Source organism: Nerophis lumbriciformis, linkage group LG05 (genome assembly GCF_033978685.3).
Source record: "Nerophis lumbriciformis linkage group LG05, RoL_Nlum_v2.1, whole genome shotgun sequence".
Classification (NCBI taxonomy): Eukaryota; Metazoa; Chordata; class Actinopteri; order Syngnathiformes; family Syngnathidae; genus Nerophis; species Nerophis lumbriciformis.
This window is the reverse complement of record NC_084552.2, coordinates 4,465,001-4,491,326: the sequence shown is the minus strand read 5'-3', so window position 1 is coordinate 4,491,326 and position 26,326 is coordinate 4,465,001. Positions and strand designations below refer to the sequence as shown.

At 35.6% G+C, this 26,326-nt stretch overlaps 1 protein-coding gene across 3 annotated transcripts in view; it reads right to left on the bottom strand.

Moving 5' to 3' along the window:
* Positions 1-26,326, bottom strand: part of dock4b (dedicator of cytokinesis 4b) — a 470,089-nt gene that overhangs the window by 33,944 nt on the left and 409,819 nt on the right. For 2 of the 3 annotated variants that reach the window (XM_061961401.1, XM_061961403.1), the window contains 5 exons: positions 16,522-16,641; positions 16,181-16,302; positions 13,231-13,351; positions 5,796-5,877; positions 676-785 (listed from right to left, as the gene is read on the bottom strand). In XM_061961401.1, the coding sequence (XP_061817385.1) occupies positions 676-785; positions 5,796-5,877; positions 13,231-13,351; positions 16,181-16,302; positions 16,522-16,641 (555 nt within the window). The remainder of the gene's footprint in view (positions 1-675; positions 786-5,795; positions 5,878-13,230; positions 13,352-16,180; positions 16,303-16,521; positions 16,642-26,326) is intronic. The other variant, XM_061961402.1, reaches the window with a different exon arrangement.

Below are 26,326 nucleotides of genomic sequence, written 5' to 3'. Positions count from 1 at the left end.
ATTAGCAAGTAAAAAAACAAACCTATTCTCTTCAATTAAGAAAACAGTGTAAACCTTTTTTTTTTTCAAATAGAAAAACAATTCACAACATACTTTGGCACGTGTTTCAGCCATGAAATTTTAAATTAATTATTATTTGCAAAAAAATAATAAATTATGAGTTTGAACATCAAATATCTTGTCTTTGTAGTGCATTCAATTGAATATGGGTTGAAAAGGATTTGCAAATCATTGTATTCCGTTTATATTTACATCTAACACAATTTCCCAACTCATATGGAAACGGGGTTTGCATAATAATGTGGCGGGGCTAGATTCGGCCCCTGGGCCTTGAGTTTGACACCTGTGTCTTAGTTGCTCTGACAGTAATGTGTTTATATAGGTTTAAAATGAGATATGACGTTACTTAATGGGAAAAAAAACGTTAATGTCTCTTGTCTGGCACCAGTCAGTCCAGTTTCTCAAAGTGCACTTATCACTTTTCATCATTTTAATTTAAAACGGTAACATTAACCGCCAGGAGTTTTCCATGATAGCAGCTCTGTTATAGTATAAAATATTGTTAACTCGGTGAATGTCTGTACAAAAAAAAAAAAAAAAAAAAAAAAGAGCCTTTTATTAGCTCTGGATAATTATTGCTGACATGTAATTTGTGTAGTGCATGCGAGTGCTGACCTGCGTGGGGTCCAGAGGGTTGGGGAAGATGGCGCTGACAGGCCTCTCTCTGGGAGACAGGCAGGCGTTCTCTCTGGAATGCTTGTGTTTCTCCGCCATCTGCGGCGAACCTGCAGCGAGTGGGCGGCCAACAGTCAGAGCGAGAAGACGAAACAGAGCGGCGGGGGCGGCGTTAAGACTGTATAGACTTCGCAACGGAATGCTCACTGGACAATCGCCACGCCGAGAGTATTTCAAGGCCTCACGTGACCACGCACGGCTGGCTCCGCCCCTCCATAAGAACACACAAGCAGTAAGTCACGGCGGGCTTTTACGGCGAGCCAGAGGCCGCCAGCTGCCCGCCAAAGGGGAGCGTCTACGCGTCCATAAACGTCGCCGTATATTGGTACCTTTTTATGACTCGGAGCGGGGGCAGAAATATGGCGTGATAAGAGCAGGGGCGAGGGAAGGGAGCGCTGTAATGAGGTCCAAGAGGTTCGACGCCACCGTGCTGCAATCTTGCACCGGGCTCACTTTGTATTCGCTCCGTTTCTCAGCGCCCAACTTTTCATCCTGCCGTCCTGGTTGTCGTATTTCATGCGCCCGCCCGTAATCGCCAGATGTCAATCTTGCCTCTAACCTTAACAGACGGGACCATGTGGAGGTTTAAAGGGTTCCTGTTTACTGCACGTGGCTTGAAAGACAAGAAGTGGGGACATTATTCTTAAAACAAGACATTTTTCCTATGGAGCATACTCGCCAACCTTGAGACCTCCGATTTCGGGAGGTGGGGGTTGGGGGGTGAAGGCGTGGTCGGGGGTGGGGCGGGGCGTGGTTGGGGACGTGGTTAAGAGGGGAGGAGTATATTGAAAGCTAGAATTCACCAAGTCAAGTAATTCAAACATATATATATATATATATATATATATATATATATATATATATATATATATATATATATATATATATATATATGTGTATGTGTGGGGAAAAAAAATCACAAGACTATTTCATCTCTACAGGCCTGTTTCATGAGGGGGGGTACCCTCAATCGTCAGGAGATTTTAATGGGAGCATTCGCATACCATGGTTTATATAGGGCGCAGAGTGGGTGGGTACAGGCTGGCCTAGGGGCGTGGTGATTGGCTCATGTGTTACCTAGGAGGTGTTTCCGTCTATGGCGGCATGTTGTTACAATTTCGCTGCGCTTGTTGAGGGATGACAGGTCTGGACGGTAAATAATAAACAGTTTCTCTTTCAAGCATAGGTTGCATCTTTTATTACCACTATTGTAAGGTGTGCTGGATGCAAGAATTTGCCATGTTATTGAATATTCAACATTATTGTCTTTGAGGTCATTATTGTCTTTGGGACCTCAAAGACAATAATGTTGAATATTCAATAACATGGCAAATATTTATAATAATAAACAATAAATAAACAATTGTCAAATTAAAATATATATTTTTAATAAAGTAAAAAAAAAAATCGATTTGCAAGTATAAAAACAATTATTAGCAAGTAAAAAAAAAAAACTATTCTCTTCAATTAAGAAAGCAGTGTCAACCTTCTTTTTTTTTCAAATAGAAAAACAAAAAACATTTTTCCAAAGAAAAACATTATTTGCATTATAAAAACGATATTTTGCAAATTAAAAAAAAAAAAACATTTCAGGATGTATATATATATATATATATATATATATATATATATATATATATATATATATATATATATATATATATATATATACATATATGCACATCCTGAAAATATGCAAACAAAACTGTGTTTAGATAATTGATACTTCAAACTTGCATAAATAAATATTAAGGAATTGTCATGACTTGGTCCGGGGTGTGTGCTTTTCCAGGATGCAACGGAAAGTTGGCTCATGCGAGACGGGAATGAAGGTACATGATTTATTATTATCAAAAAAAAGGAATAAATGAAAGCGCGCACAGTGGCGGAGAATAAACTATGAAACCAAAAGACTATAGCAAAAAAGTACAAAAAAAAAAAACACGCACAATGGCGGAGAACAAACTATGAAACCAAAAAGACTATAAATATGGAACAAAAACTTACTTGGCTTGGACAAAAGTAGTTGCTTGAGGAATTGACATGGGCAGAAGTATCAGGCATGAACAGAGCATAAATGTGTTGAGGTTGTCAGGACGAACAACAGAAAATGAATGAACTTAAATACTATGGACAAGATTAGTGAAAGCAGGTGCGTGACTCAAAACGTGAAACAGGTGCGTGACGTGACAGGTGAAAACTAATGGTTGCTATGGTGACCAGACAAGGGAGTGAAAAGACAGAAACTAAACAAAACATGACTTAAAACAAAACATGATAATACAGACATGACAGGAATATAACATAACTTGGCTTCTGAGAGCTTCAAAATGTAATGAATAAAATGCTAAAGTTGTTGATAAACAAGCAATTATTTTAATAATTAAATATGGTCATTTTAAATGAATTATCATGATCATTTAAAATTAATTATTTCAAATATGTTTATTTTAATGTATAATTCTATGGCTGGATGTAATAAGGAGTCAGAAAAAATACAAATAAAAATATAATTAATTTTGATGTTTTTAGCAAAATATAGTAAAAATGTATTTTTATTTTTTCATTTTTTATTAATTAATAAATATATTTATTTTTAGGTAAGATAAACATAATAATACAATTTATTTCTAGTCTGGGTGATTTAGTTCTTGTCCTCCCGTCGTGAAAAAAGGCTGTCCTCACTCAGGTCCGCATGGAGCTGGGTGGGGGGTGGGTTTCCTCCAGCTCCGGCTGAAAATCGGGAGATTTTCGGGAGAATATTTGTCCCGGGAGGTTTTCGGGAGAGGCGCTGAATTTCGGGAGTCTCCCGGAAAATTTAGGAGGGTTGGCAAGTATGCTATGGAGTTTTGCAATAAATTCACAGGAGTTCGGTTGTGTTTGCGTTTTGTGTTACATTTGGTACAGATTAGGGCAGAGCTGGGCAAATATTTTGACCCCGGGGGCCACATTGAGAGAAAAAAATGTGTCTGGGGGGGGGCCAATGTGTATGTGTGTATAAATTATATGTACACATTTAGCTGTGTTTGGGTCCCTTTATTTCAGGAACACTAATATCAAAAGTCACAATGTCCGATAGAATTAGATATGTCCGATAATGGCTTTTTGCCGATATCCGATATTGTCCAAATCTTAATTACCGATACCGATATCAACCAATACCGATAAATACAGTCGTGGAATTAACACATTATTATGCCTAATTTGGACAACCAGGTATGGTGAAGATAAGCAAAGGTGGGTAGTAACGCGCTACATTTGGGATTTTGGGATAAATTGTACTTCTAAGAGTAGTTTTAATGCAACATACTTTTACTTTTACTTGAGTATATTTATAGAGAAGAAACGCTACTTTTACTCCGCTACTTTTATCTACATTCAGCTCGCTACTCGCTACTAATTTTTATCGATGCGTTAATGCACACTTTGTTTGTTTTGGTCTGTCAGACAGACCTTCATAGTGCCTGCGTTTCAACAAATACAGTCACTGGTGACGTTCACTCCGTTCCACCAATCAGATGCAGTCACTGGTGACGTTGGACCAATCAAACAGAGCCAGGCGGTCACATGACCTGACTTAAACAAGTTGAAAAACTTATTCGGGTCTTACCATTTAGTGGTCAATTGTACGGAATATGTACTGTACTGTGCAATCTACTAATAAAAGTTCCAATCAATCAATCAAAAATGTGAAGGAAAAAAGACCCTTTTTTATTTCAACCGTACTTCCCGTCAAAAGCCTAAAGACTGACTGCACAGTTCCTGTCTTCACAATAAAAGTGCCGCTCCATCGCGCCTGCGCTTTCAAAATAAGAGTCTCCGAAAGCCAGCGCAAACAAGCTAGCAAGCTACGGAGTTTGCCGCCAATGTATTTCTTGTAAAGTGTATAAAAACGAATATGGAAGCTGGACAAATAAGATGCCAAAAACCAACCACTTTCATGTGGTATTGGACAGAAAGGAAGACTTTTTTTTCTCTTCCATTCGAAAATGTGGACGTTATCATCACTACTGTCTGATTCCAATCAATGCAAGTCATCAGAATCAGGTAATACACCAACTTATATTCTTGTCTTCATGAAAGAAAGGAATCTATATGTGTTAAACATGCATGTATATTCATTAAAACACCTTTAACATGTAAACAAAAACGGCAAAATAAATAAATATAAATTATATACTGTATATATCAATGTATATGTATATATATATATATATATATATATATATATATATATATATATATATATATATATATATATATATGATATGTGTGTGTATGTTACTCATTAGTTACTCAGTACTTGAGTAGTTTTTTCTCAACATACTTTTTACTTTTACTCAAGTAAATATTTGGGTGACTACTCCTTACTTTTACTTGAGTATTAAATCTCTAAAGTAACAGTACTCTTACTTGAGTACAAATTCTGGCTACTCTACCCACCTCTGAAGATAAGGTCCTTTAAAAAAAAAAAAAGAAATTTGCAAATCATTGTATTCTGTTTTTATTTACAAATTACACAATGTGCTAACTTCACTGGTTTTAGGTTATGTACATGCATTTTGTTGTGTTTGTGAAATTATTCGTTTTTTGCCTATTTAAACAATTTGGCAAAGTTACAAATCACATTAGTGATGATCTGAAGTAAAGTGCTATCACTCCATATTTCATTGCTTGTTTATTTAATTTGCATTGTTATTATTGTTAAATGAGTTGTTTAGCAGAACAAAACCATTAAATGCTTCGATTATACTTTACATGTTGGTGCAAAACAAGACAAAGGTGCAAATTGGTTTATTATTATTTACTTTTGATCATTAAAGTCGGTTTGAACAGGGGCCACGAAGGGGCAGTGACCTTTTAGATCCAGCAGAGGGAGCTACAATCGAAGAAGACCGTTCATAATGCATTACTGCCCCATACAGGACTGGAGTGGAACTGCATCCATCCAGCACGGAACGCAATTTAGTTCAGTCCTAGTGTTGCCGTTTATCAGAAATGACTTTTTTCAGGCTTCTGATTGGCTAAACTGTACATTTAAACACAGATGTGACTTTTACCTCGGGCACTGGAGGGCGCTGAGCTGGTGACGTTGGGCGAGGCAGAATGGTTGGAGCTCAGGCTCGAGGTAGACGGACTGGGCTGTACATGGGATAAAGACTAACATTAAAGAGTCAGAAACACAAATTATCCACATGGTTCACAGAGTAATACAACAATATGTTGGTCTCCCAACCCCTTTGAGATGTCTGTCTACTGTCCTAGCCTGCTAACACCAAACCATAATCCTAAGGCCTAACCTCTCACCCTAAACCTAACGCTAACACTAATCCCTAACGCTAAAAAGTATCCCTAACTGGAACGCTAACACACAGCCTGTTTACAGCTTAACCCAACTTTAAACCTAATAATAACGGAACAAAACAACCTTAATGTCAACAACCAGCCTGCTAACACCACACTCTAATGCTAATTCTCAACTCTAACCCGAAACCTAATGCTAACACCTAACTCTAACGCTAATACCTGGCCTACTGACACCTTACTAACGCTAACACTTAACCCTAATGCTAAAAACTAACCCTAACTCGAACGATAACACACTAAGACCAAAATATAATGCTAACGTCTAAGCCCGAACCAGAAAAACTTAACCCAAACGCTAAAACTAACTTTACCATTTTTTATTTAACTTTTATTTAACCAGAAAAGTCCCATTGAGGTTAAAAAAAAACATTTTTCAAGATAGTCCTGGCCAAGATGCAGCAAAAGATAGAAATACATAAAAATACATGTCATGAACCTTAAGAAAAACAGTTACAATTTAAAAACCATAACACTATGCCCTCACCCTAACGCTAACACCAAACCTTAATCCTAACACCTGACTTCTCACCCTAAACCTAACGCTAACACTAATCCCTAACGCTAAAAAGTAACCCAAATTGGAACGCTAATACATAGCCTGTTTACAACTAACCCTAACTTTAAACCTAACGCTAAGGCTAACATTTAAGCATAACGCTACAAAACAACCCTAACACCAACAACTAGCCTGCTAATACCTAACTCTAATGCTAATACCTAACTCTAATGTTAACACCTGGCCTGCTAACGCTTAACCCTAATGCTAAAAACTAACCCTAACCCTAACTCGAACGATAACACACTAAAACCAAAATATAATGCTAACGTCTAAGCCCTAACCCGAAACATTTAAACCAAACGCTAAAACTAACTTCAATCATTTTTTTAGTTAACCTTTATTTAAACAGGAAAGTCCCATTGAGATTAAAAAAAATATTTTTCAAGAGACAAAACAACAAAACAACCCTAACACCAACAACGAGCCTGCTAACATCAAACTCTAATGCTAATGCCTAACTCTTAACTCTAAACCTAATGCTAACACCTAACTCTAACGCTAATACCTGGCCTGCTAACACCTGGCCTGCTAACACCTTACTAACGCTAATACTTAACCCTAATGCTAAAAACTAACCCTAACTCGAACGATAACACACTAAGACCAAAATATAATGCTAACAGCTAAGCCCTAACCCGAAACATTTAACCCAAACGCCAAAACTAACTCTAACCATTTTTTTAGGTAACCTTTATTTAAACAGGAAAGTCCCATTGAGATTAAAAAAATACTTTTTCAAGAGACAAAACAACCCAAACACCAACAACGAACCTGCTAACTCTAAAGCTAATGCTAACACCTAGCTCTAACGCTAATACCTGGCCTGCTAACACCTTACTCACGCTAACACTTAACCCTAATGCTAAAAACTAACCCTAACTCGAACGATAACACACTAAGACCAAAATATAATGCTAACAGCTAAGCCCTAACCCGAAACATTTAACCCAAACGCTAAAACTAACTTCAACCATTTTTTTAGGCAACCTTTACTTAAACAGGAAAGTCCCATTGAGATTAAAAAAATACTTTTTCAAGAGACAAAACAACCCAAACACCAACAACGAAGCTGCTAACTCTAAAGCTAATGCTAACACCTAACTCTAACGCTAATACCTGGCCTGCTAACACTTTACTCACGCTAACACTTAACCCTAATGCTAAAAACTAACCCTAACTCGAACGATAACACATTAAAACAAAAATACAATGCTAACAGCTAAGCCCTGACCCGAAACATTTAACCCAAACGCTAAAACTAACTTTAACCATTTTTTATTTAACTTTTATTTAACCAGAAAAGTCCCATTAAGGTTAAAAAATAAAAAAAAATTCAAGAGAGTCCTGGCAAAGCAGCAGCAAAAGATACAGATACATAAAAATACACTTTAAGAAAAACAATTACACTTTAAAAACCATAACTGTAACACTGTGCCCTTACGCCACAGGTGTCAAACTCAAGGCCCGGGGGCCAAATCTGGCCCGCCACATTATTTCACGTGGCCCGCGAAAGCCTGGAAATAATATGCGTTAATAAAACGCTTGATTTTTTCTTACTACACTAATTTGTTCTTTCCCTTTTGACATCATCATATACTGCATGCGATTGCATATCTTTTAAAAATTCAATATTATCAAAATCAAAATACTATACTAAGTATTCCAAAATAAATGTTTATTAAAATAAATATAAATACTGTACATAAATATTTGCTTGATGTACGATTCCAAAACAAATGATCAATCAAATTATAGACTGTAAAATTGACAATAGATTTTACGGTTAAATTCCGCCGACTGAGTTTTTTACCGTAAAATCAACTTTGGTACTGTTTTATTCCATATACAGTAAGACACTATAACATTAAAAAAACAAAAAAAATAACATTAAAACAACACAATTTTACATTATATAAAACAACAACTGGCAGCTCTGTTGCTTGAATTTAACCGCTAAAAACAGTGGTATTGTTTCTCCATTCCATTCTCCATCCATCCATCCATCCATCCATCCATCTTCTTCCGCTTATCCGAGGTCGGGTCGCGGGGGCAGCAGCCTAAGCAGGGAAGCCCAGACTTCCCTCTCCCCAGCCACTTTGTCCAGCTCCTCCCGGGGGATCCCGAGGCGTTCCCAGGCCAGCCGGGAGACATAGTCTTCCCAACGTGTCCTGGGTCTTCCTCGTGGCCTCCTACCGGTCGGACATGCCCTAAACACCTCCTTAGGGAGGCGCTCGGGTGGCATCCTGACCAGATGCCCGAACCACCTCATCTGGCTCCTCTCGATGTGGAGGAGCAGCGGCTTTACTTTGAGCTCCCCCCGGATGACAGAGCTTCTCACCCTATCTCTATGGGAGAGCCCTGCCACCCGGCGGAGGAAACTCATTTCGGCCGCTTGTACCCATGATCTTGTCCTTTCGGTCATAACCCAAAGCTCATGACCATAGGTGAGGATGGGAACGTAGATCGACCGGTAAATTGAGAGCTTTGCCTTCCGGCTCAGCTCCTTCTTCACCACAACGGATCGATACAGCGTCCGCATTACTGAAGACGCCGCACCGATCCGCCTGTCGATCTCACGATCCACTCTTCCCTCACTCGTGAACAAGACTCCGAGGTACTTGAACTCCTCCACTTGGGGCAAGATCTCCTCCCCAACCCGGAGATGGCACTCCACCCTTTTCCGGGCGAGAACCATGGACTCGGACTTGGAGGTGCTGATTCTCATCCCAGTCGCTTCACACTCAGCTGCGAACCGATCCAGTGAGAGCTGAAGATCCTGGCCAGATGAAGCCATCAGGACCACATCATCTGCAAAAAGCAGAGACCTAATCCTGCAGCCACCAAACCGGATCCCCTCAACGCCTTGACTGCGCCTAGAAATTCTGTCCATAAAAGTTATGAACAGAATCGGTGACAAAGGGCAGCCTTGGCGGAGTCCAACCCTCACCGGAAACGTGTCCGACTTACTGCCGGCAATGCGAACCAAGCTCTGACACTGATCATACAGGGAGCGGACCGCCACAATCAGACAGTCCGAAACCCCATACTCTCTGAGCACTCCCCACAGGACTTCCCGAGGGACACGGTCGAATGCCTTCTCCAAGTCCACAAAGCACATGTAGACTGGTTGGGCAAACTCCCATGCACCCTCAAGGACCCTGCCGAGAGTATAGAGCTGGTCCACAGTTCCACGACCAGGACGAAAACCACACTGTTCCTCCTGAATCCGAGGTTCGACTATCCGGCGTAGCCTCCTCTCCAGTACACCTGAATAGACCTTACCGGGAAGGCTGAGGAGTGTGATCCCACGATAGTTAGAGCACACCCTCCGGTTCCCCTTTTTAAAGAGAGGAACCACCACCCCGGTCTGCCAATCCAGAGGTACCGCCCCCGATGTCCACGCGATGCTGCAGAGTCTTGTCATCCAAGACAGCCCCACAGCATCCAGAGCCTTAAGGAACTCCGGGCGGATCTCATCCACCCCCGGGGCCTTGCCACCGAGGAGCTTTTTAACTACCTCAGCAACCTCAGCCCCAGAAATAGGAGAGCCCACCACAGATTCCCCAGGCACTGCTTCCTCATAGGAAGACGTGTTGGTAGGATTGAGGAGGTCTTCGAAGTATTCCCTCCACCGATCCACAACTTCCGCATTCCATTCTATTTTTTATTTTTTTTATATGCTGTAAAACAAAAACACTGCTTTTACTGTAACATTCTTGTTACTGAGCTGCCAGTTTTTAAAGTAAAATTGTAATATTTTTTTAATATATACACACACATGTGTATTCATATATTACTCATTGTTAAAAGCGGCCCTCTGAGGGCAACCATAACTGCTATGTGGCCCTCAATGAAAACGAGTTTGACACCCCTGCCTTACGCTAACGCTGACATCAACTACAAACCCCGTTTCCATATGAGTTGGGAAATTGTGTTAGATGTAAATATAAACGGAATACAATGATTTGCAAAACATTTTCAACCCATATTCAGTTGAATATGCTACAAAGACAACATATTTGATGTTCAAACTCATAAACATTTTTTTTTTTTGCAAATAATCATTAACTTTAGAATTTGATGCCAGCAACACGTGACAAAGAAGTTGGGAAAGGTGGCAATAAATACTGATAAAGTTGAGGAATGCTCATCAAACACTTATTTGGAACATCCCACAGGTGAACAGGCAAATTGGGAACAGGTGGGTGCCATGATTGGGTATAAAAGTAGATTCCATGAAATGCTCAGTCATTCACAAACAAGGATGGGGCGAGGGTCACCACTTTGTCAACAAATGCGTTAGCAAATTGTTGAACAGTTTAAGAAAAACCTTTCTCAACCAGCTATTGCAAGGAATTTAGGGATTTCACCATCTACGCTCCGTAATATCATCAAAGGGTTCAGAGAGTCTGGAGAAATCACTGCACGTAAGCAGCTAAGCCCGTGACCTTCGATCCCTCAGGTTGTACTGCATCAACAAGCGACATCAGTGTGTAAAGGATATCACCACATGGGCTCAGGAACACTTCAGAAACCCACTGTCAGTAACTACAGTTGGTTGCTACATCTGTAAGTGCAAGTTAAAACTCTCCTATGCAAGGCGAAAACCGTTTATCAACAACACCCAGAAACGCCGTCGGCTTCGCTGGGCCTGAGCTCATCTAAGATGGACTGATACAAAGTGGAAAAGTGTTCTGAGGTCTGACGAGTCCACACTTCAAATTGTTTTTGGAAACTGTGGACGTCGTGTCCTCTGGACCAAAGAGGAAAAGAACCATCCGGATTGTTATAGGCGCAAAGTTGAAAAGGCAGCATGTGTGATGGTATGGGGGTGTATTAGTGCCCAAGACATGGGTAACTTACACATCTGTGAAGGCGCCATTAATGCTGAAAGGTACATACAGGTTTTGGAGCAACATATGTTGCCATCCAAGCAACGTTCCCATGGACGCCCCTGCTTATTTCAGCAAGACAATGCATAGTAACCCTAGCTTCATAGTAAAAGAGTGCGGGTACTAGACTGGCCCGCCTGTAGCCCAGACCTGTCTCCCATTGAAAATGTGTGGCGCATTATGAAGCCTAAAATAGCACAACGGAGACCCCCGGACTGTTGAACAACTTAAGCTGTACATTAGAGATGCGCGGTTTGCGGACACAACCGCGGAGTCCGCGGATTATCCGCGGATCAGGCGGATGAAATTAAAAAAAATTAGATTTTATCCACGGGTCGGGTCGGGCGGTTAAAATAAAAATAAAATTAGATTTTAAATAGATTCAGGCGGGTGGCAGTTAAACCAATTGGGAAATATATATACATAGTTAAATGTTGTTACCCACATACGAAAAACGAGCAGGCACCTGCAGCATATGCCACAACAGAAGAAGAAAAAAAAGAAGAGATGGACACTTTTACGGAGCGGAGAAGGGACGCCTCGCCGGGGTCCAGGACCGAGGCCCCTTCCCCCGAGAGGGCCCCACCAGGAGCCGTAGCTGAGGCGATCCGCGAGAAGGGCCCAACGCACGTCCAGGGTCACCACCGCGCCCACCGCACCGACACCCCGCCTCGTCCGCCTTCGCCGCGGCCGGCGTCACGCGCAGCAGGTAAGCAGCTTACCTGCCCGCCACCCCCGTGGCCGGGGGCTCGTAACAGGGGTCACTCCGCGCGCTCCGCCCGCGCAGCTTACCTGCCCGCCACCCCTGTTGCCGGGGGCGCGTAACAGGGGTCACTCCGCGCGCAGTGCGCTCACGAAAGGGGTGGGGCTCACCCTGGTTGATATAGACAGCAGGACGGTGGCCATGGAAGTCGGAACCCGCTAAGGAGTGTGTAACAACCCACCTGCCGAATCAACTAGCCCTGAAAATGGATGGCGCTGGAGCGTCGGGCCCATACCCGGCCGTCGCCGGCAGCGAGACGCGCTTGGAGGTGCGCTCAGCGCGGCTCCCATATGATTGCGCACTGGTGTGCGTCTGGGTCGTGACAGCGTGGCACGCGAATGTCTGTGCTGCATTGGATCAGTCTCCTTTCTTTAACAGGCAAAAGCTTTATAACCTCACTAATGCCTTGCATCGTCTATATTAGATATATAACAACGGGCGGGTGCGGTTCTGATCAAATGTTAGGTCGGGTGGATGGCGGATGGTTGACGACTTTCTGATGCGGTTGCGGATGAAATAATTGCCTATCCGCGCATCTCTACTGTGCATCAAGCAAGAATGGGAAAGAATTCCACCTGAGAAGCTTAAAAAATGTGTCTCCTCAGTTCCCAAACGTTTACAGAGTGTTGTTAAAAGGAAAGGCCATGTAACACAGTGGTGAACATGCCCTTTCCCAACTACTTTGGCCCGTGTTGCAGCCATGAAATTCTAAGTTAATTATTATTTGCAAAAAAAATAAATAAAGTTTATGAGTTTGAACATCAAATATGTTGTCTTTGTAGTGCATTCAATTGAATATGGGTTGAAAAGGATTTGCAAATCATTGTATTCCGTTTATATTTACATCTAACACAATTTCCCAACTCATATGGAAACGGGGCTTGTATAACGCTAATCGTGGTGCGTTCAAGTACCTGCATGTTGAAGACTTCGTCCGAGCTCTCCGACTGCCCCGTGATGTTGCTGACCTCGTTGGATGCCTGGGAGGACAGCGAGGAGGACGAGTAGCGATTGACCGCCGGGTAGCTGCGCAGGCTGCATTGATAAAGAAAAAAAAATAAAACGACATAAACATGCGTTATTGTGAAGATGCGTGCAACGAAAACAAAAACAAAGCAGCTTCGAGACTCACCGGAACAGAGCGAGGAGACAGATAAGACATGGAAGAAGACATAAATAGGAGGAAAATGTCAGATTGGAAGAAGATAATCACAGCTTCCTCCGAGCAAATGGAGTTTTTATAGAGAACAAACAAAAAAAAGGTTTGCTTGAAGGTTGAAATACAAAAAAAAATAACAACTCAAAAGAGACAAAATGGGAAATGTCAGACAGAGGCGGATGCCAGGCAGGCAGTATCTTCCTGTGGGGCGCTTCCCCCTGGGATCAAACTGTGGAGGCAGAATGTCGCAGGGAGACAGCGCGACAGGGTCACTGAACACAACACACACACACACACACACACACACACACACTCAGGTGGGGGAGAACGGAAGGAGCACAAAGTGGCGTTTGAGGTGGAAGGAGGACACGAAAAAGTTGCAAGCGAAGAAGAGGACAAAGGAAGTAAATGGAAGACTTGTTAACAAAGTGACTAAAGACTGATCGACTCTTGTTTAAGTTGGCACCAAGAACTTCTTGCACAGTTTTTATGGTTTTCCTAATTAAAATACAGAATTGCAGCAAAATATTATATATGTCGTACTGTTTTTTTTTTTCCATATACAGTAAGACACTATAACATTAAAAAACAAACCAAAAAACAACAATATAGTGTATATTTCAATGGAACATATAAAATGTTGGTGTTTACTTGAGTCATATTGCAGTCTTGTCATGTCTGTATTATCATGTTTTGTTTTAAGTCATGTTTTGTTTAGTTTCTGTCTTTTCACTCCCTTGTCTGGTCACCATAGCAACCATTAGTTTTCACCTGTCACGTCACGCACCTGTTTCACGTTTTGAGTCACGCACCTGCTTTCACTAATCATGTCCATAGTATTTAAGTTCATTCATTTTCTGTTGTTCGGCCTGACGACATCACACCACATTTATGCTCTGTCCATTGTTTCATGGCCATGTTCACGCTGCTCCTTTTTTTGTCCAAGCCAAGTAAGTTTTTGTTCCATGTTTATAATCTTTTTGTTTTTCATAGTTTATTCTCCGCCACTGTGCGTGCTTTTCATTTGTACTTTTTGCTACAGTCTTTTGGTTTCATAGTTTATTATCCGCCACTGTGCGCGCTTTCATTTATCCCTTTTTTTGATATATTAAATTGATATATTAAAACCCGCCATGTACCTTAATTCCCGTCTCGCCCATGCCAACTTTCCATTGCATCCTGGAAAAGCAAACACCCCGGACCAAGTCATGACAAGTCTACACGTATCTCTTATGTTTAACTGCCATCTACTGGTCACACTTATCACAGTATAATATAAATGTTATTTTATATATTGTATAAAAATATAATATAATAATATAATATAATAATTGTTTCTAAATTATCACAAAAGCTTTGTATTACATTGAGTTCCTGGCAGGGAGACGGTAGCTGTTTTTGGGGCCTACCAGGAGGAAGGCTCGTAAAACTCCACTGTGACTTCAAAGCGGACAGATGGCAGGATCTGCCCAATTTCCAGACGAACTCTTTTTGAAGCATTTTACGAACTATCTTTGTGTTGTTTGTGTGTTTGTCCTTATGTGCCCTGCCAGGGGATAAGCTTACCTGTGGCCTTAGTAAGGATAAGCGATATAGAAAATTGATGGATGGTTGGGGGCGTGGTTAAGAGGGGAGGAGTATATTTACAGCTAGAATTCACCAAGTCAAGTATTTCATATATATATATATATATATATATATATATGTATATATATATATATATATATATATAAGAAATACTTGACGAAATACTAAGTCAAGTATTTCATATATATATATATATATATATATATATATATATATGTGTATAAGAAATACTTGACTTTCAGTGAATCCTAGCTATAAATATATATTTATTTTATTATATATATATATATATATATATATATATATATATATATATATATATATATATATATAAGAAGTACTTGATGAAATACTAAGTCAAGTATTTCATATATATATAAGAAATACTTGACTTTCAGTGAATTCTAGCTATAAATGTATATTTATTTGATTATATATATTTATATATATATATATATATATATATATATATACATATATATATATATATATATATATATAAATATATATATATATATATATATATATATATATATATATATAATAAATACTTGAATTTCAGTGTTCATTTATTTACACATATACACACACATAACACTCATCTACTCATTGTTGAGTTAAGGGTTGAATTGTCCATCCTTGTTCTATTCTCTGTCACTATTTTTTGAACCATGCTGAACACCCTCTCTGATGATGCATTGCTGTGTGGCACGCACAAAAGTGCTTTCATCAAATGCACTAGATGGCAGTATTGTCCTGTTTAAGAGTGTCACAACATTGCTGTTTACGGCAGACAAACTGCTTTACGGTAGACAAAAACGTGACTGCTGTTGTTGTGTGTTGTTGCCGCGCTGGGAGGACGTTAATGAAACTGCCTAACAATAAACCCACATAAGAAACCAAGAACTCGCCCTCCATCATTCTACAGTTATAACGTGATTGGGCAGGTACGCTGTTTATATTGTGGGTTAGCCTGAATTTCGGGAGATTTTCGGGAGAAAATTTGTCCCGGGGAGGTTTTCGGGAGAGGCGCTGAATTTCGGGAATCTCCTGGAAAATCCGGGAGGGTTGGCAAGTATGCTTGCAAATCATTTTGGGTTCAAATCCCAGGTCCTCACCTTCGTCTGGCGGCGACTCTGCCGCCGTCCGGGCTGATGATGCTGGGCACCGAGTTCCTGCACGTACGCGGGCTTCCATTGGTGAAGTGCACCGGGCTTGCACGGACATAAGCCGGAAACTCCTGGGGGAGGACAAAAGAGCAGAACTGCACGTGATGACACGCTTTCTCGTACGAGCGCTGAAAAATGTGTTTAATGAGGGGAAGACGTCAGTTAATTACTTTCAGGGAAATGATGTTATGCAAGTGGCTTTTTTTTTTTCATCTCACAAATAGCTATTCATTAATAAGAGTCTGTTTAAGTCTTTTTTTTTTTTTTTTTTTTAATGATGTGGCACAAACCTGTATGCCCAGGCTGGACTTCATGAGATGGAACTGGTCCACCAGCTTCTTGTGCAGGGGCCTCATGTCCTGGGGGACCACCTTCTCGTGGACAGCCAGGCCGTACTCCAGAATGTGAGCCTGCAACAAATGACATCTTTAATGTTTGAAAAATGGACGCCTGTCAATTAGAGATGCGTTAAAATGTTAAATGTAGTATCGGAAATTATCGGTATCATTTTTTTTATTATCAGTATCGTTTTTTTTTTTTTTTTTTTTTTTTTTTTTTTTTTTTATTAAATCAACATAAAAAACACAAGATACACACACTTACAATTAGTGCACCAACCCAAAAAAAACTCCTTCCCCCATTTACACTCATTCACACAAAAGGGTTGTTTCTTTCTGTTATTAATATTGTGGTTCCTACATTATATATCAATATATATCAATACAGTCTGCAAGGGATACAGTCCGTAAGCACACATGATTGTGCGTGCTGCTGGTCCACTAATAGTACTAACCTTTGACAGTTCATTTTACTCATTTTCATTAATTACTAGTTTCTATGTGACTGTTTTTATATTGTTTTACTTTCTTTTTTATTCAAGAAAATGTTTTTAATTTATTTATCTTATTTTATTTTATAAATTTTTTTAAAAAGTACCTTATCTCACCATACCTGGTTGTCCAAATTAGGCATAATAATGTGTTAATTCCACGACTGTATGTATCGGTTGATATCGGTATCGGTTGATATTGGTATCGGTAATTAAAGAGTTGGACAATATCGGAATATCGGATATCGGCAAAAAGCCATTATCGGACATCTCTTTAACAGTTAATTGTACTCATTTTCATTCATTACTAGTTTCTATGTAACTGTTTTTATATTGTTTTACTTTAATTTTTATTCAAGAAAATGTTTTTAATTAATTTATCTTATTTTATACATTTTTAAAAAAAGTACCTTATCTTCACCATACCTGGTTGTCCAAATTAGGCATAATAATGTGTTAATTCCACGACTGTATATATCGGTGTCGGTTGATATCGGTATCGGTAATTAAAGAGTTGGACAATATCGGAATATCGGATATCGGCAAAAAGCCATTATCGGACATCTCTTTAACAGTTAATTGTACTCATTTTCATTCATTACTAGTTTCTATGTAACTGTTTTTTATATTGTTTTACTTTCTTTTTTATTCAAGAAAATGTTTTTAATTAATTTATCTTATTTTATAAAAAATTTTAAAAAGTACCTTATCTTCACCATACCTGGTTGTCCAAATTAGGCATAATAATGTGTTGATTCCACGACTGTATATATCGGTATCGGTTGATATCGGTATCAGTAATTAAAGAGTTGGACAATATCGGAATATCGGATATCGGCAGAGGTGGGTAGAGTAGCCAGAAATTGTACTCAAGTAAGAGCATTGTTACTTTAGAGATGTATTACTCAAGTAAAAGTAATGAGTAGTCACCCAAATATTTACTTGAGTAAAAGTAAAAAGTATGTTGTGAAAAAACTACTCAAGTACTGAGTAACTGATGAGTAACATACACACACATATCATATATATATATATACATATATACACATACATTGATATATACAGTATATCATTTATATTTATTTATTTTGCCGTTTTTGTTTACATGTTAAAGGTGTTTTAATGAATATACATGCATGTTTAACACATATAGATTCCTTTCTTTCATGAAGACAAGAATATAAGTTGGTGTATTACCTGATTCTGATGACTTGCATTGATTGTAATCAGACAGTAGTGATGATAACGTCCACGTTTTCAAATGCAGGAGAAAAAAAGTTCCTCCTTTCTGTCTAATACCACATGAAAGTGGTTGGTTTTTGGCATCTTATTTGTCCAGCTTCCATATTCGTTTTCACACACTTTACAAGAAATACATTGGCGGCAAATTCCGTAGCTTGCTAGCTTGTTTGCGCTGGCTTTCGGAGACTCTTATTTTGAAAGCGCAGGCGCGATGGAGCGGCACTTTTATTGTGAAGACAGGAACTGTGCAGTCAGTCTTTAGGCTTGTGACGGGATGTACGGTTGAAATAAAAAAGGGTCTTTTTTCCTTCACACTTTTGATTGATTGATTGGAACTTTTATTAGTAGATTGCACAGTACAGTACATATTCCGTACAATTGACCACTAAATGGTAACACCCCAATAAGTTTTTCAACTTGTTTAAGTCAGGTCATGTGACCGCCTGGCTCTGTTTGATTGGTCCAACGTCACCAGTGACTGCATCTGATTGGTGGAACGGAGTGAACGTCACCAGTGACTGCATTTTATTGGTGGAACGGAGTGAAACGTCACCAGTAAGGCAGGCACTTTGAAGGTCTGTCTGACAGACCAAAACAAACAAAGCGTGCATTAACAGATCGATAAAAATTAGTAGCGAGTAGCGAGCTGAATGTAGATAAAAGTAGCGGAGTAAAAGTAGCGTTTCTTCTCTATAAATATACTCAAGTAAAAGTAAAAGTAAGTTGCATTAAAACTACTCTTAGAAGTACAATTTATCCCAAAAGTTACTCAAGTAGATGTAACAGAGTAAATGTAGCGCGTTACTACCCACCTCTGGATATCGGCAAAAAGCCATTATAGGACATCCCTACTGTCAATAGTTTGGACACACCAGAAAAAAATTTATGTTTGAATATGAAAAACGTTTAAAGTCACACAGATTAGAATAAAAAAAATAATTAATAGTGGTTTGTGTTTGTTTTAATTCATCGTGGAAACAAAAACAGAATGGAAAAACGAAAATGAAAGAATACATTTTTTTAATTTTTTTGTCTGAAAAATCTCAGACTAGGATCAAAAAAGGTTTCAAAGTGGTTTGTGTTTGTTTTTATTCCCTGTGTAAACACACACAATGAAAAAAATGACAACATGTATTTTACATTTTAATTTCATAAAATAGCATTAACATTTTGTAAAATATCAGTTTAGGATCAAAAAATAATTGAAAGTGATTTGTGTTTGTTTTTATTCACCATGGAAACAAAAACAGAACGAAAAACTGAATAGGTGGGTTCAAAAAAAGAAATAATTTAGAAAATAGTATTTCAATTTTGAAAAATCTCAGATTAGGAATGAAAAAATTAAAAATAATAAATGTATTTTACATTTTTATTTCATAAAATAGCATTAACATTTTGTAAAATATCAGTTTAGGATAAAAAAAAATATTAAAAGTGGTTTGTGTTTGTTTTTTTTCACCATAGAAACAAAAACAGAACGAAAAACTGAATAGGTGGGTTTAAAAAAGAATAATTTAGAAAATAGTATTTAAATTTTGAAAAATCTGAGATTAGGAATGAAAAAATGAAAAATAATAAATGTATTATTACATTTTTATTTCATAAAATAGCATTAACATTTTGTAAAATATCAGTTTAGGATAAAAAAAGTAATTAAAAGTGGTTTGTGTTTGTTTTTATTCACCATGGAAACAAACAGAACGAAAAACGGAATAGGTGGGTTTAAAAAATAAATAATTTAGAAAACAGTATTTAAATTTTGAAAAACCTCAGATTAGGAATGAAAAAATGAAAAATAATAAATGTATTTTACATTTTTATTTCATAAAACAGCATTAACATTTTGTAAAATTTCAGTTTAGGATAAAAAAAATAATTAAAAGTGGTTTGTGTTTGTTTTTATTCACCATGGAAACAAAAACAGAATGAAAAAACGGAATAGGTGTGTTTAAAAAAGAATAATTTAGAAAATAGTATTTAAATTTTGAAAAATCTCGGATTAGGAATGAAAAAATGAAAAATAATACATGTATTTTACATTTTTATTTCATAAAATAGCATTAACATTTTGTAAAATATCAGTTTAGGATAAAAAAATTATTAAAAGTGGTTTGTGTTTGTTTTTATTCACCATGGAAACAAAAACAGAACGAAAAACTGAATAGGTGGGTTTAAAAAATAAATAATTTAGAAAATAGTATTTAAATTTTGAAAAATCTCACATTAGGAATGGAAAAAATTAAAAAGAATAAATGTATTTTACATTTTTATTTCATAAAATAGCATTAACATTTTGTAAAATATCAGTTTAGGATAAAACATAATAATTAAAAGTAGTTTGTGTTTGTTTTTATTCACCATGGAAACAAAAACAGAACGAAAAACGGAATAGGTGGGTTCAAAAAAAGAAATAATTTAGAAAATAGTATTTCAATTTTGAAAAATCTCAGATTAGGAATGAAAAAATGAAAAAGAATAAATGTATTTTACATTTTTATTTCATAAAATAGCATTAACATTTTGTAAAATATCAATTTAGGATAAAAAAATAAATAATTAAAAGTGGTTTGTGTTTGTTTTAATTCACAGTGGAAACAAAAACAGAATGGAAAAATGAAAATTAAAGAATATATTTTTTTTATTTTTTTGTCTGAAAAATCTCAGACTAGGATCAAAAAAAGGATTCAAAGTGGTTTGTGTTTGTTTTTATTCCCTGTGTAAACACACACAATGAAAAAAATGAATACATGTATTTTACATTTTAATTTCATAAAATAGCATTAATATTTTGTAAAATATCAGTTTAGGATAAAAAAATTATTAAAAGTGGTTTGTGTTTGTTTTTATTCACCATGGAAACAAAAACAGAACGAAAAACTGAATAGGTGGGTTTAAAAAATAAATAATTTAGAAAACAGTATTTAAATTTTGAAAAACCTCAGATTAGGAATGAAAAAATGAAAAATAATAAATGTATTTTACATTTTTATTTCATAAAATAGCATTTACATTTTGTAAAATATCAGTTTAGGATAAAAAATAATAATTAAAAGTGGTTTGTGTTTGTTTTTATTCACCATGGAAACAAAAACAGAACGAAAAACGGAATAGGTGGGTTCAAAAAAAGAAATAATTTAGAAAATAGTATTTCAATTTTGAAAAATCTCAGATTAGGAATGAAAAAATGAAAAAGAATAAATGTATTTTACATTTTTATTTCATAAAATAGCATTAACATTTTGTAAAATATCAATTTAGGATAAAAAAATAAATAATTAAAAGTGGTTTGTGTTTGTTTTAATTCACAGTGGAAACAAAAACAGAATGGAAAAATGAAAATTAAAGAATATATTTGTTTTATTTTTTTGTCTGAAAAATCTCAGACTAGGATCAAAAAAAGGATTCAAAGTGGTTTGTGTTTGTTTTTATTCCCTGTGTAAACACACACAATGAAAAAAATGAATACATGTATTTTACATTTTAATTTCATAAAATAGCATTATTTTGTAAAATATCAGTTTAGGATAAAAAAATTATTAAAAGTGGTTTGTGTTTGTTTTTATTCACCATGGAAACAAAAACAGAACGAAAAACTGAATAGGTGGGTTTAAAAAATAAATAATTTAGAAAACAGTATTTAAATTTTGAAAAACCTCAGATTAGGAATGAAAAAATGAAAAATAATAAATGTATTTTACATTTTTATTTCATAAAACAGCATTAACATTTTGTAAAATTTCAGTTTAGGATAAAAAAAATAATTAAAAGTGGTTTGTGTTTGTTTTTATTCACCTTGGAAACAAAAACAGAACGAAAAACTGAATAGGTGGGTTTAAAAAATAAATAATTTAGAAAATAGTATTTCAATTTTGAAAAATCTCACATTAGGAATGGAAAAAATTCAAAAGAATAAATGTATTTCACATTTTAATTTCATAAAATAGCATTAACATTTTGTAAAATATCAGTTTAGGATAAAAAAATTATTAAAAGTGGTTTGTGTTTGTTTTTATTCACCATGGAAACAAAAACAGAACGAAAAACTGAATAGGTGGGTTTAAAAAATAAATAATTTAGAAAACAGTATTTAAATTTTGAAAAACCTCAGATTAGGAATGAAAAAATGAAAAATAATATATGTATTTTACATTTTTATTTCATAAAATAGCATTAACATTTTGTAAAATATCAGTTTAGGATAAAAAAAAATAATTAAAAGTGGTTTGTGTTTGTTTTTATTCACCTTGGAAACAAAAACAGAACGAAAAACTGAATAGGTGGGTTTAAAAAATAAATAATTTATAAAATAGTATTTAAATTTTGAAAAATCTCACATTAGGAATGGAAACAATTAAAAAGAATAAATGTATTTCACATTTTAATTTCATAAAATAGCATTAACATTTTGTAAAATTTCAGTTTAGGATAAAAAAAATAATTAAAAGTGGTTTGTGTTTGTTTTTGTTCACCTTGGAAACAAAAACAGAACGAAAAACTGAATAGGTGGGTTTAAAAAAGAAATAATTTATAAAATAGTATTTAAATTTTGAAAAATCTAAGATTAGGAATGAAAAAATGAAAAATGATAAATGTATTTTACATTTTTATTTCATAAAATAGCATTTACATTTTGTAAAATATCAGTTTAGGATAAAAAAAAATTAAAAGTGGTTTGTGTTTGTTTTTATTCCCCATGGAAACGAAAAACTGAATAGGTGGGTTTAAAAAATAAATAATTTAGAAAACAGTATTTAAATTTTGAAAAACCTCAGATTAGGAATGAAAAAATGAAAAATAATAAATGTATTTTACATTTTTATTTCATAAAATAGCATTAACATTTTGTAAAATATCAGTTTAGGATAAAAAAAATAATTAAAAGTGGTTTGTGTTTGTTTTTATTCACCATGGAAACGAAAAACTGAATAGGTGGGTTTAAAAAATAAATAATTTAGAAAAAAGTATTTCAATTTTGAAAAATCTAAGATTAGGAATGAAAAAATGAAAAAGAATAAATGTATTTCACATTTTTATTTCATAAAATAGCATTAACATTTTGTAAAATTTCAGTTTAGGATAAAAAAAATAATTAAAAGTGGTTTGTGTTTGTTTTTATTCACCATGGAAACAAAAACAGAACGAAAAACTGAATAGGTGGGTTTAAAAAATAAATAATTTAGAAAATAGCATTTCAATTTTGAAAAATCTTAGATTAGTATCAAAAAAGAATTGTAAATGTTCTGTGTTTGTTTTTATTTATTTCCCGTGTCGACAAAAAAACTAATAAAAGACTGATCATGAATAAATAGATTGTTTTTATTATTATTAAGAAAATAGCAGTTCAATTTAAAAAAAAAATGTTTATATTAGGTTTTAAAAAAGAACTCAAAGTTTGTTTTTATTCACCATGGAAACAAAGCAGAATTCAAAAAATTCAAATGAATAGCTGGAATAAAAGAAAAAGGAAAACAGTATTTCACTTTTGAATAATCTCAGATTAGCATCAAAAAATGATTTAAAGTGGTTTGTGTTTGTTTTTACTCACCGTGGATACAAAAACAGAATGAAAAAATGTAAGTGAATAGCTGGAATTAAAAAAAATATTTAGAAAATAGTCTTTAAATTTGTAAAAAAAAAAATAGATTAGTATAAAAAAAATAATTTAAAGTGGTTTGTGTTTTTTTTTTATTCCTGTGTAAACTTAAATAAAATTAAAAATGAAAATGAATAAATAGAATATTTGTATTTATTTATTTACAAAATAGCATTTCAATTTTGAAAAATCTCTGATTAGGATTAAAAGGAAGATTGAAAGTTTGTTTTTATTCACCGTGTAAAGAAAAACAGAATGAAAAAAGTAAAATGAATAAAATATTACATTTGATTTTAAAAATAGCATTTCAATTTTAATGAATTGCATATTAGGAATAAAAAGAAGAAGAAAAAAATGACAGTCAATAGCTGGAATTAAAATATATTTTTTTAATAGAAAATAGCATTTAAATTTAAAGAAATCTCAGATTACAATCAAAAAAGATTTCAAAGTGGTTTATGTTTGTTTTTGTTCCCTGTGTAATGAAATATTTAAGATAGATTCATAGAATTAAACATTTTAAATTAAAACAAAGCATTTCAATTTTTTAAACTGACATATTAGAATGAAACAACAATTCAAAGTGCTCTGTGTTTGTTTGTTTTTCCTGTGTATAAATAATTAGAAAGAGTGAAATAATGAAAACAAGTTATAGTTTTAATTTTACCTCTTAATTTTAAAAGAAGCATTTCAATTTCAAAAAATCTTAGATTATAATCAAAAAAAGGATTCAAAGTGGTTTGTGTTTCTTTGTACACCCTATGTAAACACAAAAATGAAAAACTAAAGTTTATTCCTACATTTTACTTTAAAATTGTCATTTAAAATGTTTGTAAAATCCCGAAGATTAGATTTATTAGTATTATTTTATTCTATTTTAATGTTATTATATATTATTATTATTATTAAATTTTAATTTTATTATTATTATTATATATTTTTTTATATATATACAGGTAAAAGCCAGTAAATTAGAATATTTTGCTCTAAAACTTGCTGGTAGACGGCTGCGTTGACCCTGGATCTCAGGAAACAGAGTGGACCGACACCAGCTGGACTGCTGCTGAGTGGTCCAAAGTCATGTTTTCTGACGAAAGCAAATTTTGCATTTCCTTTGGAAATCGAGGTCCCAGAGTCTGGAGGAAGACAGGAGAGGCACAGGATCCACGTTGCCTGAAGTCTAGTGTAAAGTTTCCACCATCAGTGATGGTTTGGGGTGCCATGTCATCTGCTGGTGTCGGTCCACTCTGTTTCCTGAGATCCAGGGTCAACGCAGCCGTCTACCAGCAAGTTTTAGAGCACTTCATGCTTCCTGCTGCTGACCTGCTCTATGGAGATGGAGATTTCAAGTTCCAACAGGACTTGGCGCCTGCACACAGCGCAAAATCTACCCGTGCCTGGTTTACGGACCATAGTATTTCTGTTCTAAATTGGCCCGCCAACTCCCCTGACCTTAGCCCCATAGAAAATCTGTGGGGTATTGTGAAAAGGAAGATGCAGAATGCCAGACCCAAAAACGCAGAAGAGTTGAAGGCCACTATCAGAGCAACCTGGGCTCTCATAACACCTGAGCAGTGCCAGAAACTCATCGACTCCATGCCACGCCGCATTAACGCAGTAATTGAGGCAAAAGGAGCTCCAACCAAGTATTGAGTATTGTACATGCTCATATTTTTCATTTTCATACTTTTCAGTTGGCCAACATTTCTAAAAATCCCTTTTTTGTATTAGCCTTAAGTAATATTCTAATTTTGTGACACACGGAATTTTGGATTTTCATTTGTTGCCACTTCAAATCATCAAAATTAAATGAAATAAACATTTGAATGCATCAGTCTGTGTGCAATGAATAAATATAATGTACAAGTTACACCTTTTGAATGCAATTACTGAAATAAATCAAGTTTTTCAAAATATTCTAATTTACTGGCTTTTACCTGTATATATATTTTTTTCTCCCTCTCTCCTTTTCAGCTCGTCTGTCTGTCTCTGGCCTCGAATGTGTGTGTGTGTGTGTGTGTGTGTGTGTGTGTGTGTGTGTGTGTGTGTGTGTGTGTGTGTGTGTGTGTGTGTGTGTTAGAATGTGTCTGTCTTTGTCGTCTTACTTGTTATATAATTGTGCCATTTGTCCCTCGTTGGTGGGACCTGAGTGGGTGGGTGGTTTGGGTTTTAAGGGAAAGTGTGTGAATAATTTACTGACTTTAAAATTGTACTGTTTCGACTTGCACTTTTTTCTGTCTATTTGAAAATGCCAATAAAAAAAATAAATAAAAAAATAAAAAAATCCCGAAGATTAGGATCAAAAAAGGATTTAAAGTGGCTTGTGTGTCAAAAATCTAACAAAAGTTGGATAAATTCAATTTCATATTTTACTTCTAAACTTTGAATACAATTCTGAAAAAAATTCATTCAATGTGGTTTGCATTTTTTT